Source organism: Lepisosteus oculatus, chromosome 23 (genome assembly GCF_040954835.1).
Source record: "Lepisosteus oculatus isolate fLepOcu1 chromosome 23, fLepOcu1.hap2, whole genome shotgun sequence".
NCBI classification, from domain to species: Eukaryota; Metazoa; Chordata; class Actinopteri; order Semionotiformes; family Lepisosteidae; genus Lepisosteus; species Lepisosteus oculatus.
The window spans coordinates 13,866,944-13,882,105 of record NC_090718.1 but is presented as its reverse complement, the minus strand read 5'-3'; the positions used below and the strand labels follow the sequence as shown (position 1 = coordinate 13,882,105).

General features: G+C 43.3%; 1 protein-coding gene across 15 annotated transcripts in view; it reads right to left on the bottom strand.

The window, feature by feature from the left end:
- Positions 1–15,162, bottom strand: part of gramd1ba (GRAM domain containing 1Ba) — a 188,273-nt gene that overhangs the window by 27,254 nt on the left and 145,857 nt on the right. For 8 of the 15 annotated variants that reach the window (XM_069182761.1, XM_069182753.1, XM_069182765.1 and 5 more), the window contains 4 exons: positions 10,419–10,439; positions 8,318–8,341; positions 5,425–5,445; positions 2,211–2,234 (listed from right to left, as the gene is read on the bottom strand). The exons of 1 other annotated variant lie outside the window; for it this stretch is intronic. In XM_069182761.1, coding sequence (XP_069038862.1) covers positions 2,211–2,234; positions 5,425–5,445; positions 8,318–8,341; positions 10,419–10,439 — 90 coding nt within the window. The remainder of the gene's footprint in view (positions 1–2,210; positions 2,235–5,424; positions 5,446–8,317; positions 8,342–10,418; positions 10,440–15,162) is intronic. 6 more of the 15 variants (XM_069182758.1, XM_069182760.1, XM_069182754.1 and 3 more) reach the window with 5 other exon arrangements.

Genomic DNA, 15,162 nt, shown 5'->3' with positions numbered 1-15,162 from the left:
ACATTCTGTCTGGAGAGAATGCCCAGAAAAGCAACGTGATTTTCCTGTTTTTCTTACACATTAAGCTCTCCAGCCTATGGAGGAATAATATTCAGACATACCACAAAGCTTCTTTAAACAGGTTTACACTCATCTTAAATTTTGAAATAAAACACACATGGCAAGCGAGTTGTACTGTATTGCTATGCTTTAAAAATACTTTGTGCACTTGCTACAGATTTTCAGATGGGGGCACCCACTTCTGCATGCAGTCTGGCTTCCTCGGGAAATTTTCATTAAACAGGTGGTTCCTTAGCACGGATGAAATAACGAAATTTGCAAGAATGAAACTTGGGATTCCTGCCCCGGGCCCGCCATGAAGCAAACCGAACTCCTCGCGCCAGACCCGGAGCCAGGGCACCAGTGTCGGTGTACAGTAGCCGATGTTAAAGTAACAGCGAGACTCTGACTTCTATAAATCCTCTCGAACAACGGATCCTTTGTACTTGGTACAGGCTTATCAGGCCGAGAGCGAACGTGCAGCTGACAAGCCTCACGAGTTTCGAAAGTGCAATAGCACATCTCGACACTAATGTGCTCGAAGGACACCGGTTTTCTGCTGGGGGGGCCGTGCTGCAAAACTGTAGTTTTACACCATGGGTTTCCAATCGTGCTCCTGGAGTGCCAGTGAGGCTGCTGCTGCTTTTGGTCTCACTAAGCCAGGTCATTACTCAGGTCGTTAAGAGCCCAGCTGGATTGAAAACCTGCAGCTACACTGTCCCATTCCCCCCCGCCCTAGACCAGGACCAGAGTCGGAAAATCCTTTTTCACACCAACACCCTACAGCAGTGCAGTGACAGAATAAAAAAGGAGTAAGAGTTTGTCATGGGCTAAAAACAACAAGACTGTACTGTAAGGTGCTTTATCTAGCTGGGTTGTACATAAGAATGCGATGCCACTATAAAAACTACACTGACAAGTGTAGAACAACAGAATGAGGGTGCACAGTGTTAGACTAAGAGCAATACATGAATAAAAAGCCACAAAACTGCACCAGGTACAGTACGGTATATATGCTTAACAAGAACTGCCATCGGTGTCTTAAAACTCTGAGAAGAAAGACTGGCATACAGTAAACAAGGAGAATCCAGGTGACATTCTTACTTCATAAGATTGCTTCTACTTTAGCTGCAAGCTGGGGGTAAAAATGCACTTCAATATCACACTGTTATCTAATCTTCCAGTTCTTGCACTTTCTTCTAATTAACTCTGGTCTCATTTTCATGTATTTCCTAACTATAAATATGCTAATAAAATGAAGGGGGCGCTGAGCAATTTAATTGATTTTTATACGTCAATTAGTGCAAGTGTGAGGCTCATAGACAACGAGTTCCTGAAACTGTACAGTATTTTTCCCTGGAAATTTGGAAAGTTGCTTTTTCCTGTGGGAACCTCTGACACACCACTGGTCATTTCTATTCTGTGATTTTTACATTTTACAGTGATGCAGTTAAAGAAGGTGGCACAAGCCCTCTCCTGTAAATCGATCTGCACTGCAAGTGTCCTACAGAAGAGGTGCAAGAAGACTGAGCACAGAGCAGACTTATACCTGACAGACACAAGACTGTCACAGAACACAGAGCGCTTCCCGGAACGCAGTGTGAGCATGAAGCACACAGTGCTCAGGTCTGAAGGGATCTGGAGGCGAGCATAACTGTGCCGATTCACAGCTACTACCTGGCGCAATAACACGGGTTCGAGGACAGCAAGGAAAACTGGGAACAAGGCCGGGGTTACCTTGTTGCCACCTGCTTGAGGAAGAGTGTCGCAAACGTGCTCCATTCTCATCAAATCCCTCCCAACAAACGAATTCTCCCGCACCGGGAGACCTAAGTTCAGTTGCAGTTGCTGGTAAAACTGTGAAGCCCTTGCTTCTGGTGTGAGATGTGTTGAAAAATAATAACAGGGTTTGCTATTGCAGCTCTGTTTGGGCAAATCGTGCTAATGAATTCATGGCGTCTATTTTGGCAGACGATGACTTTTTTGGTCGAATGCAAAACATTTAAAACTGCTCCCATGAGCGCGTGCGGGTTCATTCTAGGATCGAAGTGGGTGACAGTGTGGGCAGCGGGAGCCAGGTGGAAACAAGGTGTTGTTGGAGAGCCCCAGGGGCACCAGGCCCGGGGACAAGCACGAGAATCGAAGGCGTGAAGAGTACGGGTCATGCTTACTCTCATGATGTGCTGTCTTTCATGCTGGAAACACACAGACGAAGCACATGGGAAAAGAATAAAAAAAAAAGTAATAAATGGAAAGCAACACAGCAAGTAACCCCCCCCTCCCCCCAAAAAAAAAAAAACAGACGAGACGCCCGACTGCAAAAGCAGACACATTATTCTCCAGATTTTTGGACGCAATGCCCCCGGACGGGGCCGAGGGCTCCTCCCGGGAAGATTCCAGCCCGGAGACGCGGCGGTGCCTACACACAGCGACACGAGACTGCGTTCTGACTGGCAGGGCACCAGGCAGGAAGGCTGCAGTCAAGAGGGCGGGGGCGAGTGCTACACAAGGGCATCGTTTACACAGGGCGCTGAACTGGGTGCAAGAACCTGGGCTTGAGATCCCTGAGCTACTGCCAGCTAAGAAACACATCCACACTCCCTCCTTCTGGGTCAAAATCATACAGACTGTATCAATCTAACCATCCTGTGCGGTTTACTTAGCATGATTAAGAAAATCAGCATTTCTATCCTCCAGAGTTATCCACCTTCATTCCTCTTGTCTTGCAATTCCATACTACATGGAGCCCTTCTTGAAAAACACAAATTCACATTCGATGAAAACAAACACATTCGATGAGAACATAAATCTGGTTCTATTTCTGCTTATTCTGAAATGCATTCGACACCACAAGACAGACCTTGCCCACAGTATTTAAAAGTTCAATGTTATGAGTCACCAAATAAAGGCATTGCTTCACAAGATAACACTCCGATCACATTAAAAGACCCAACATAATTTAGAATTGTTTACAGGGGTTAATTCCTGCCATTTAAAAATAAATATTCTTTTAGGTAGCACCTGTAAAAGCAATTATCTCTTGGTGTCACTTTGTACATATTTATTGTTACATTCTGCTCGGGACACAGTAACTAGAGGGAATGCATCAGCGTTTTTCTCAATGGTGATCAGTGGAAGTCACTTGTGCACATATCAGTCTGTACAACATAAGCTGTGTTTTCTTTTGTCATGCTGATTTCTGCAGGTGCAGGACAAGCCACACCACACAAAGAGCTGCACACTGTATTGGACTGCTGACTCACTGCGCTGTGGGTCCTTGTTTTGGCTAAAAGGTGAGCACACAAAGATGTGCAGTTTTTCACAAGTGAGAATCGTCTGCCCTGCTGTGTTCAGAGAGGAAGTGAAAGATCCGTATTTCTTCGTGATGGCTGTCTGAGATCTGTGAGACAGGGAGCTAGCCCACGTGCAAATGTGTAAATAAGATGTCGCACTACAAGCAAGTAAAGTGAAAAGAAAAAAAAGTAAAGAGTAAGTGAAAATTATATTTTTATATACTATATATTATATTATATTTTAAGCAAACACCTTAATGAGCTATATGTTATGAGTATGAAAGTGTAAACTATGTGGAAGTGCATTTCAAATTAAAAAAGCATGTGGGTGTTTGGGGAGGGTGGGGTTTCTTTACGCAAAGGGTTGTAGGAGTATGGAATGGAACAAGCCATATAGCTATGTAATTAAAGCCCATACCTCGGCATCCTTCAAGAAACACCTGGATGACATCCTTGAATCAAGAAGCTGTCAACTACCAAACGGTCTCCTCTAGCTGGAAACTATTCTCATGGAACTAGAGCTTATGGCAGTAGTACTGGCCACATGCTGTCTATTGGTTTTCATACACAAATGACTGTGAAAATGTTATAATCCACAACTTGCTGACACAGATGTGGAATTAAGAGACAGAATAACGGACGGCACAAGACCCATCCTGCTCAGTATGGGTTTTCAGGCAGAAACCTCAGAGAAAACGAGGAAGGACATTTCAAAAGATTAGGGCTCGGCACTCCCCCTAGCGGCCACTCAGGTTCACTGCATACGGATGTTTTCTCCTGTATTGGCCGAAAACATCAATTACAACTGAAGTCTGGATACATTTGTACACCAATAACTCTCTTTTAGCTCCTCTCAGTATCCCTTTAGCACACAGCGGAGTTACAGCAGTAAGAACCCCTTTCCAATCAATCCAGCAATTCTAAATGAAAAAAACCATGTGGGGCGACTGTGATGTGCTGCTTGTCAGTGTCTACTTAATTCAACCCTGTGGAAAGACTTTGCACTGGCCAGGTCGCTCAATGTCTTGATTTAATACCACACCTACCGTTCCTTTCGCCTGCATGTATATTTGTCAGCGGTGGTCCCCCTGTATGACAGTGAAAGGACCCACTGCAGGCAGCTAGTATGGAGTGCTGTGCACAGAGGTGCCCTGAGCCATCCAACACAGTGGCAGGCCCAAGGCTCCAGGATTAACGAGGGAGCAGGAGAAACGGGGTTACTGTATCTAATACAAGCTGCAGGCATTAGTACTGTTACCACGTATCAGAAATTACCTTGCATGGCCCAGGGCCCGGGGAACCAAAATCTGGTACCAGAACCCACACTCTTGCTGGATATGCTCCATATGAGCTTTCAGTTAAGTACTTTAACCCGTGATTAAACTAATAATATCATTAACTTCTTAGATTTCTTAAACAGCTCAGGTTTCCTTTTCAAGCACATTTTCCAATTGCACCTCAGAACACACTTATTACTCACTCCCCCTGTGCTTTGCGACAAATAAAGTATACAAATTTGGGATACTGATGCCATGTCTTTTGGTGTCGTTTGGATCAGCTGACTTGTGACTGGCAGTGATACTCTCTAGTGGCTCTGGCCTTTGCGTAAGCACTAAACTTGCTCACTGTTCGAAAAGCCGAGTGGACAGAGTGGCGATCAGGTGATTTAACCTGTTGAATACCAAGCCATAAGCAAATCTAGAAGAGAAACCTGTCTATTGCTCGGCCCTGACGTCCCTGGACTGTCAGATGAAAGGCCACAACCGGACTGAAATCTCCTGGCGCTTTAACACAATGTGCAGCAGTCACTAAGCTGATATACATTCCCTCTTCCACTGTGAAGCCGTACCTGTGCAGCACACGGTCAAGGTCTCTGACAGACTGAACAGCAAGCACACAACACAACAGGCACCTTTCTTTGGCTTAACGAGTCCCACGCTTATATACAAACAGAGAAAACCACATGCTCTGCAGCTTAAAAGCAGAATCAGGTTTGCTTGGCTGCCACACGTACTGTAACAAATGACCTCCAGACACAAGGCAGAACGCCACTTATCGAGGCAACTAAACAGAAAGAAAAAAAGTGACTTACGTTGTACCAGCTCTGGCTTTTCTGTGAACAAGGAAACAGAAAAGAGAAAAACAGAAAAAACAGACAGTGAGTCACAGAAGCACTGGTGGGTTGTCTGAGCTGCTGAAAAAGGCATTCAGAGGTTATTTATACGTCATGTATAAACTGGTAAACAGTTCAGGTGTCTCAGGCTAAGCACAGCCCCTTTTACGGCACAGGAGAGGGCACTGTGTTCTGTAAACAGTGTCGTGATCTCTTGCTTAATAGTTATTTAGCTTTCATTTGTGAACGCCAGGTTGTACTTGTGACTGGACTGTGACAGAGGGCAGACTGGGGAAACTGGTCAAATAAAAGAAAAAATACCCCCAACAAACTCTGCTGCATCAATGTAAATGAAAACAAAAAGGCTTTTCAGAACTGCAATTGAGATTCAAAGACACATACTGTAGTTCGGATGATTATTTAAAATATTTTCAAGACGTACGGAGAGCAAACCAGCACGTAAAAATAATAAGGCAAAGTCTGGAAAGCTAGAACCATATCATACTGTAGCTGGAAAGACAGAATGATACAAACGAAGCTAAAGGACATCAAATGCAGCTGCATTTGAACAGTAGTTTAGGTGTTAATGAAGGTACTATTCCTACTTACTATAAGGGTGTGTTACGAAAATTGTACCTTTGAACAAAGACAAAATCGATCATGTGCTGGGACGTGTAATTCTAACGGGAAACGGCTTGCAGTGTTCCTTGCCAGCCTCCAGGGGGAGTATTTTAATCTTTTTTCACAAGGATCAGTTTACTGAGAGAGTGCACTGTGTGTTGAATCTGTTTCACATGCTGCATACACGCAGAAGAATCTGACTCATGAACGACATGAACAGAAAAGTCCTAAAACAAAAATGTACTTGTGATAGAATAAATGGGCTTTTGCTCCCGAGCAGTCAAATGTGACATCCTTCAGAACGGACATTCCTAGGATGAGGAGTTTAGTCAGGATTTCATACAAAACATAACACCTCTGAAACATCTATTACTGGTGCAGCACTTTAAACAGGAGGGAAAGCTAAGAATGAATGGTCCAAAATGGTCAAGCTGATGCATAATTGAAACCGAAGAACTTAATACAATTAACAAAAGGTGACACCCAGTAGCTATGTTCGACCTCCCATCACCTGCACATATCATGTAGCACTCTGAACACTAAAATATGTGTTCATATCATGGATGGCAGGACTGCAGGGTGTGTTGAAATTATCTGGTGATAAATCTAACCCTTCACAAGGTCTCTGTGCAAATCTGGGATGTTTCGCCTTTGACGAGATGTCCTCACGTTAATGCTACAGAATCTCACAAAACGTGTTGCCCAGCCACTACAGAGTGCCGGTCGCTTTGGCATTGATTAATGTACTGTAGTTCTTAAGATGTTATAATTCAATGTGAAACAGATGAGGCTAAAGGGAGACAGTAGTCTAATCTAGGCTAAGTGCCAGACAACGAGGTAGACACTAAGAACCAGGTTAACCTTAAGAGATTATCCGTTACTTGAGCACAAATACTTTAATGGGAGTAATCAATGTCCCACATTTTTGAGGAGGATGTCTTATGGATGACTAAAGGATGACTGTGTGTGGCTGTGATTGGAAAGGATTTACACCTCCAGCCTGACAGGCCTTGCACTAGGACTCATACTGTCATTCTGAATGCAGGACAGTGTTGGAAAACAGAAGACGATATCAGTTGCGATGTAGTAATGTTTTTCAGAAGCAGGACCACGTAAAATCCGAGCTCCATCACTCACCTCAGGACGTAAGAATGAGTGATTTAATACAGTTAATATCTGAAATCAAACTCTTTCAGCAACAGGGCCCACTTATCCTCAGAATTCGAGGCGTGTCCTGTGACAGAAAGGACGCTGTTCTGCTACAGGTTCCCTTTTTTTAGCACTAAAAACACACGACCGCAGGGGGGCGATTTTTCAAAAGCAAAGCTGAGCAGCACGAGAGTTTGCCTGCTTTGCTTTAGGTGTAATTTCCTAGGGTATTATTATGTTTCCCCAAACGTTCCTGCACCACCCTCCACTGATAAAACCATCAGGACCATGTGGCAAATATCTCCTCCGTCAGTAGCAGCAGGCGTGACAAATATCTCAATGGAGAACATCCACAACACAGCTTCTTTCAGCGCAAGGCAGTACAGGGAATTCCTAAGTGCAAACTATCAGCAGTATTCTGAGAATCCAGACTGAATGTGCACCGGCCTCGTCCTGGGACGAGCCCGAAATGCATCCAGTTGCAAACTGAATTCCAGGTCTCCCCTTTGCTCTGTGAATCGGATAGCATTGCTTTTGACATGTATTACCCTTTCCCCTGACTCCTGAAAACACACAGGACACACCACAGGCAGAGGAAAGGCATGCACAGCAGATCATCAGTGTGCTGCGAGAGGGGGCCCGGATCAGTAATGTATAAAGTCTAGCATTAAAAAAAACAACAATCTGCAACACTACATCTTTGCACGCTAGCTCCTCGGCCGTGCCCCTACTCATTCAGTAGGATTATCAAAATTCTTCATTATTGGTGTAAAAAATTGAGATTCTCACTGGATTTACTGCAAAGAAAAGACACTTTTCTTCAGAGGTCGGATCAATCGATTATCTGAATGTAAAAAGCAATCTCAGTCCTGATCCAGAAAAAAATGAACTGAGGATAATAATATTGATTAGGATAATCAATCAAGGAAGATCCATGGTGAAGGCAGATTGACCTGGATAATCTGTTTGTAACTGAGTTTGCAGAAGAAGCATGTGCTCTCAGTTCTAGCTCTATAAGGGAGTCTCTAACATCTACAAAACAAGGGAGGGAGAGGGGAGTAACAAATGAAAGATATTTTTTAAAAAAAAGCAAAATCCTTACTTTTATCAGGTTTAGCCTGTCATACTGGAAGAAAATACACAAAAAGCAAAGAAAATTAAATGTTCCTTCCTAATGCATCAAACAAAGGCACAGCCATCATCACAATATTCTTCAGGTCCCTGCAACCCTGTGCTCTCTCTCAAGTGGACTGTAAAGAACGGATCGAAGCAGGCAGTGAAAATGTTTCCCCCTGACATTAAAAACACCCCTGATCTCTTTATATTCCTGTGCACTATGAACAAGTGGGGAAAAAAAAGCTTTAGTATAATTGTTTGCCATGTCCACAATAGTGGTCATGACATACTGTAGTCACCAGCTCCAGGTGAAGTATTTTGTGTAAGTCTGCTGTGTTGTGTTAAAGCCCTGAGAGAAGGATGTCCTGAGTGCCACTGTACACAGCTGTGGAGTGACCTGCAGCTGCATCAACACCTGTCAAATATACACACACAACACAGACTAGTGTCCCAGGCCAATGTCCCAGTCCTGTACAACCAAAAAGTGAAGGGAAACCCTCAATAACCTGGCGCCAGCTTGTAATCACCGGCACGAAATTGCCCTGCAGGGAAAACCCCTGCAGAACCGAGAAAGTCAAGTGGTTTCAAACGTTTCATTCTCTGTCTTCATTATTCCTTGATCAATGCTAAACTGCATGCTTACCCCCCTGAAGACTACAAAAAAAGAAAATCATTTAGTTCTAGATTTATAGAAAAAGTGTGAGGGTGGCTACATTTTAAAATTTCTGAACCCTCTTCTATCTGGAGAACAAAAAACTGTGCTGTCTGTTTTTTTCAAAGGTATTTTTTTGCAATGCCTAGCCTCTCCAAAAATAGTCCCATATTCTATTCCTTTGACTGAATTCTGGTGCTTTTCAATTCAATTCCTTGGTTGTCTTTAGTTTAAAGAAGCTCATAGTATAGCAGGCAGCACAGATGTAAATCAGTGTTTCAAAGCTGAAGCTTCTCCACAGATTTGTATTGATTAACTCCAGGGCGATCAACAATGTCAGCTAAGAGATCACTCTTTCTGACCTCATCATGCGGTTTAAACACCTTGGCTTGAAATATCCATATAATTCACTGCAAAAGCTACCGAGTCCATATATCTTTAGTAAGGCTAATGTACAGTACAAGAAGGGTGTGACGTAGAAAGAGATCTTATCTCTAAAGAAATGCTCCATTTAAAGGAGTTTCTCTCGCCACAAACCATAGTACTGTTGTTACATCTACTTTATCTCAGCTAAGGGACTATACTCATCAGTCATCAAAACTGCAATTTTAAGCCAAAAAACTCCTGTTTGTTTTCCTAGATATCCATTTATAAATTCGCACACTCAATTTTAATTCTGCGGGAAACTAAAATTAGCCTGAGAATTTGAACCAGTCTTTCTGGTTTTACAAATCAATTTGATGCATATTGTAGATTTTGCTTTTTAAATTATAAAAAAAAATGGTTTTGAGCAGCATTATAATCAGTTCTAAATTCTCAGCGGGAGAACACACATTACTGTCAGTGTTGCAGTGATTTTATATATAATTATATATAAACCTGAAATATAATTCCACCCTCCTCTCAGGATTGATTATTCCCTCCTCCCAATTCAACCCTCTGCCCTGACTGTCTCTGTAAAATTACTACTGAAATTAAATAAAAAAGTGAGTTTAAACTACTGTACGTCTTAAGCCATAAACTGAACTGCCAGGTGATTTTAATTTAGAATTATTGTCAAAACCAAGTGACTTCAATTGCATAAAACGACTTTCGCTCCTATCATTCAATAAATAAAAAAAAAACAGGGCAATTCATAATTCAGACCAAACAAAAACAACAGTAATTTATGGACAGTATTTGAAATACTGCATATTGAAACTGGTTTGTGAGGGGGGGGAAGAGAAAAGAAACCAGAGAAACAAGCACAGCCCATCTAGAAACCAAAGCTGATACAATATATCCAAAATCAAGCCTGCTTGATTTTGAATGGGGGGTGGGAACGGGTCAGACACAGCGGGGCAAGTGGTAGCTCCAGGGACAGCACATCACAGATACATGACAGGGACACAGCACTGACAGGGCCAAGTCTACAACAGAGAAGAGAGAGGCTTACTTTGGAAAGTCGCTTGTGAGACTAGCATGCACGGAAGAGAACAAAGACAATCAGATCACACAACTGAAACAGCAGGTTAAAAAAAAAGAAAAAAAAGAAACGGACACAGCCGAGTCAGGGTTACAATAACGCGTTTCCGTGTGAGGGTGCACAACGCAAATGAGCAGAGTGATACGCATTGACAATACAAGACATCAAGAACCATGCCAGTGTCACAAGAAGCATTCGACAATAGCCTGACAGATGGGAGTGGGGTCTTATCCCCGGGACTGACATTTGAAATAATCACATTCTAAAATCAGACTTCATTGGTGACAGGCTTAGATATTGCAGAATGACACACACTTGTTAGACAGTCTAATTCACGCATTACACAGCCCTTAGGAAATGACCCCCAGTACCCCACTACTGGTATTTGATTTGAAATATGATTAAGGAGTACACCCATCAACGTTACAACAACAGAGGAAAACATCCTGTTTGCTTAAATTATTCATCACACATGTGGCATGAATTCTGAGGAGAGGCCAAAAATACAGCCTGTGTAAAGGTAGAGCAAACCAGTATCACACTTTATTGCTGCCCAGTTGGGCTCTGAGCTGCATACGTGCAGCTCTTGCCGTAATTGTCACGGCTCAGCAAATCCAGCAATACTGTGTCTCTTACTTGCTTTAAATCTTTAATTCCAGGCTGCAGTCTAATCAGAGTTTGTACAAGGAAAAGACGCACTTGCATTCTTTGAAATTTCCCAGTAGCAAGGTACAGGCTGTTCTTATTACACTAACAGGAAGTCCTGGAAGAGAAACTGAGCTGCATCTGCCAGAATAAGCAATTAGGAGAGAAACCTTCAGGCTTTTAATTACGCCTCTGCTCTCCTCTCCTGTGACTCCCCGCAGAGCTCCTCTCCCATGTCGAGGAATGGCTGAGCTCCGCTGTGAGCTGTCTTATCGCAGTGCTGCCGACCCCCACAGGCCCAGACACCGGGTCTCACTCGGCGCCCGGGAGCCCAGACTCACACCCGAGGCGCGCTGATCCAAGGGGGGCGCTCTGATCTCTGATGTCAGCGCACCGCCGCTCGTCCCCAGCGCACGCTCATCGGGGAACGCCCCCGTTCCCATACGGACAGGCTTCACTTTCAAACCAAGTCCGACTCGATAAGTCACAATGCACGGTGTGCAGCATAACCCCCCCTCAGATTTAAACCGTAAATTAATAATGCATTTCAGATACTTTTCCCGGGAAGCCTGCCTGATGATGAGAGGAAAGCAGAAAATCGCCTGAGTGAGCCACATCTAATGTGAATCAGAGAATGGCTCTTCATGAGACAGCTAGTGAAACTCATACAAGTTTTCGTTTATTTTAAAGACACCTAGGCAGATAACTAAAGACACCCTATGAAACCAATTAAAGAATGCACATACCAGAGATGTGCAGCAGACAAAGATGAAGGTTCGTGTATTGCGAGAGGCCATACCCTAGTCTCCTGCCATCTTTTAATAAAGTGTCAGTTTAGGAAATTTTACCACCTAACACAAAACCGTAAAACTCACACTGTAACCTCCAGTACATAATATATGTGCTGTTTATGAGACCCCACAATAATCTCTAAGACAGTAGTGTTTAATTCTAGGGATGGCACTGAGAATGCATTATTGTCTCACCTGCTTTTCTGCTGACCGAACTCATTGAGAGGTAGACTGACAGAGGAAAAAAAACAACTTTTAACTGCTAATGCACAACAATGATAGGAAGATAAATGCACTCCTGTTTCAGTCTGCTGATGTAGCTAAAACAAGAGGACTTCCTGGATATCGGTAGGGTGCACCGTTAGTGTTAGAATGACAGAGGATACAAAGATAAAACAGAACCAATAATTTGGCACATACACCCCTTCCTGATTTGATTTCCTCTACCATTGAACATTTTTGACACTGAATGTTTTCAGGTCTTCAACCAAAATCTAATATTAGATAAAGAGAACCTGAGTGAACAAATAACACACTTACAGTATTTCGTTTATTTAATGAACAAAGTTATCCACCAACTGGCACTGTGTAACTGTAATTGCCCCCCAGTTAAATCAACCCAATTAAAGGCATAATTAGAACACAGCCAATCTTGATTACAGCCAGCCCTGCTCAATTTAAACCTCACTTACTGTATTCTGACCCTTACCATAAAGTTGCCAGCACAAAGACTCAACAAGCACATTATGCCACGATCAAAGGAAATTCCTGGAGATCAGAAAAAAAGCCATTTCTAAGGCTCTGGGACTCCACCAAACCACAGTGAGAGCCATCATCTGCAAATGGAGAACACTTGGAACAGTAGTGAGTCTTCCCAGGAGTGGCCGGCCTGCCACAATTTCTCCAAGGGCGCAGTGTAAAATCATCCAGGAAGTCACAAAGGATCCTAAAAAAACATCAGAAGAACTGCAGACTTCTCTGGCCTCAGCTAAGGGCAGTGTCCATGACTCCACCATCAGAAAGAGACTGGGCAAAAATGGGCTTCATGGGAGAGCAGCAAGGCGGAAACTACTGCTAACCAAGAAGAACATAAATGCTCGTCTCTCATTTGCCAAGAAGCACCAGGATAATCCCCAAGCCTTTTGGGAGAACGTTCTATGGACAGATGAGTCGAAAGTGGAACGTTTTGGACGACGTGGGTCCCATTATGTCTGGTGTAAAGCAAACAGCACTCCATTGTAAGAACATCATACAGTACCAACAGTCAAACATGGTGGCGGTAGTGTGATGGTGTGGGGATGCTTTGCTGCCTCAGGACCTGGACGACTTGCCATAATTGAAGGCACCATGAATTCTGCTCTGTATCAGAAAATTCTTAAGGAGAATGTCCGGCCATCTGTCCATGAGCTGAAGCTGAAGTGTAGTTGGGTCATGCAGCAAGACATTGATCCACAACACAAAAGCAAGTCCACATCAGAATGGCTGAAAAGAAGCAAAATTAAAGTTTTGGAGTGGCCCAGTCAAAGTCCCGACCTAAACCCAATAGAGATGCTGTGGCAGGACCTGAAACGAGCAGTTCATGCTGGAAAACCTGCACATGCTTCTGAATTCAAGCAGTTCTGTGCGGAAGAGTGGGCTGAAATTCCTCCACAGCAGTGTGAAAGACTGATATTGAATTATAGGAAGCGCTTGGTCGCAGTCATTGCAGCTAAAGGTGGCACAACCAGTTCTTACAATTACTTTTTCACACAGGGGATATGGGTGTTGGATAACTTTGTTCATTAAATAAATGAAATAATAATAAAAAAGTGTTATTTGTTCACTCAGGTTCCCTTTATCTAATATCAGATTTTGTCTAAAGATCTGAAAACATTCAGCGTGACAAATATGCAATAACGGAGGAAATCGGGAGGAAATCAAATACTTTTTCACGGCACTGTAGGAACATAATGTTCACGATCGGAAAGGAGGTCACTCAGCCCAGCTTGTTTAGTGTTTAGTAGCCAATCGATCAAGGATCACGCCCAGCTGTTTCTGGAAAAATGCCAGGTTACTGGCTTTGACAACATTGCTGGGTAGCCTGCTCTAGACTTCCACAACTCTTTATGTAAGGATGTTATGAGTTTTAAATGACGCCATCTGAAATAAATCCTAGTTGGTGAACAAATGGATTATGAACAGATAACACAATTGTGTATTGTGGCTGGTTACATAGGTCACTAGGCTAACTTACATATTATAATTTCCCACTGGGAGATTGTGTTTCCTCTCCACCACATGGCCAGCGGTTGTTAAATTGTCTACTGTTGTGTTGTTCTGCCAAGCAGTCTTTGGTAAGCAGCTAGAAGGGCAATATAGTTCATAAAAGACGGGTTTTCAATCCGAGAAGCTTGTTAGAGTATCATTTACCTCTGCCTCGGGTTTGCTTACTGTCATCTTATCAAAAGAAACACTCAGTGGCTAAATTCATACATTTTATTATGAAACACTTTCAAAGCTCATTTCAGTGAAGTGAATTCTATCACTTTGTGGACCCTCTAGCCCACATGGAAGATTCTCCTGGGGTTTCATGGAAAGAACCTCCCCTTCAATTCCATACACATTCTCTGTTTTGACACCAGGATTTTATTCCAGCCAGAATGTATATAACCAGCCGCACTGCATCTGTAGGAGATGAATGAACCTCAGAGATGACAGGGTCATTGCTCCCTTTGTTGTATTATGCATGTCAAGAGTATGATGCACCCACAATCCTAACATGCCTGTAATCTCAGACCTGGCGCGTGAGGAGCTGCTAGCCCTGTCCTGCAGCTGCAGCTTTGGAGACCCTGTGCACGAGCAGAGGGTTAGGAGCACTCCTGCTTCACACCCTCCTGCATTTCTCTTCCCACTTATAATAATAATAATAATAATAATAATAATAATAATAATAATAATAATAATAATTGCTTACACTTATATAGCGCTTTTCTGGACACTCCACTCAAAGCACTTTACAGGTAATGGGGACTCCCCTCCACCACCACCAATGTGCAGCCCCACCTGGATGATGCGACGGCAGCCATAGTGCGCCAGAACGCTCACCACACACCAGCTATCAGTGGGGAGGAGAGCAGAGTGATGAAACCAGTTCATAGATGGGGATTATTAGGAGGCCATGATTGATAAGGGCCAATGGGAAATTTTGGCCAGGACACCGGGGTTACACCCCTACTCTTTTCGAGCTTTAATGACCACAGAGAGTCAGGACCTCGGTTTCACGTCTCATCCGAAGGATT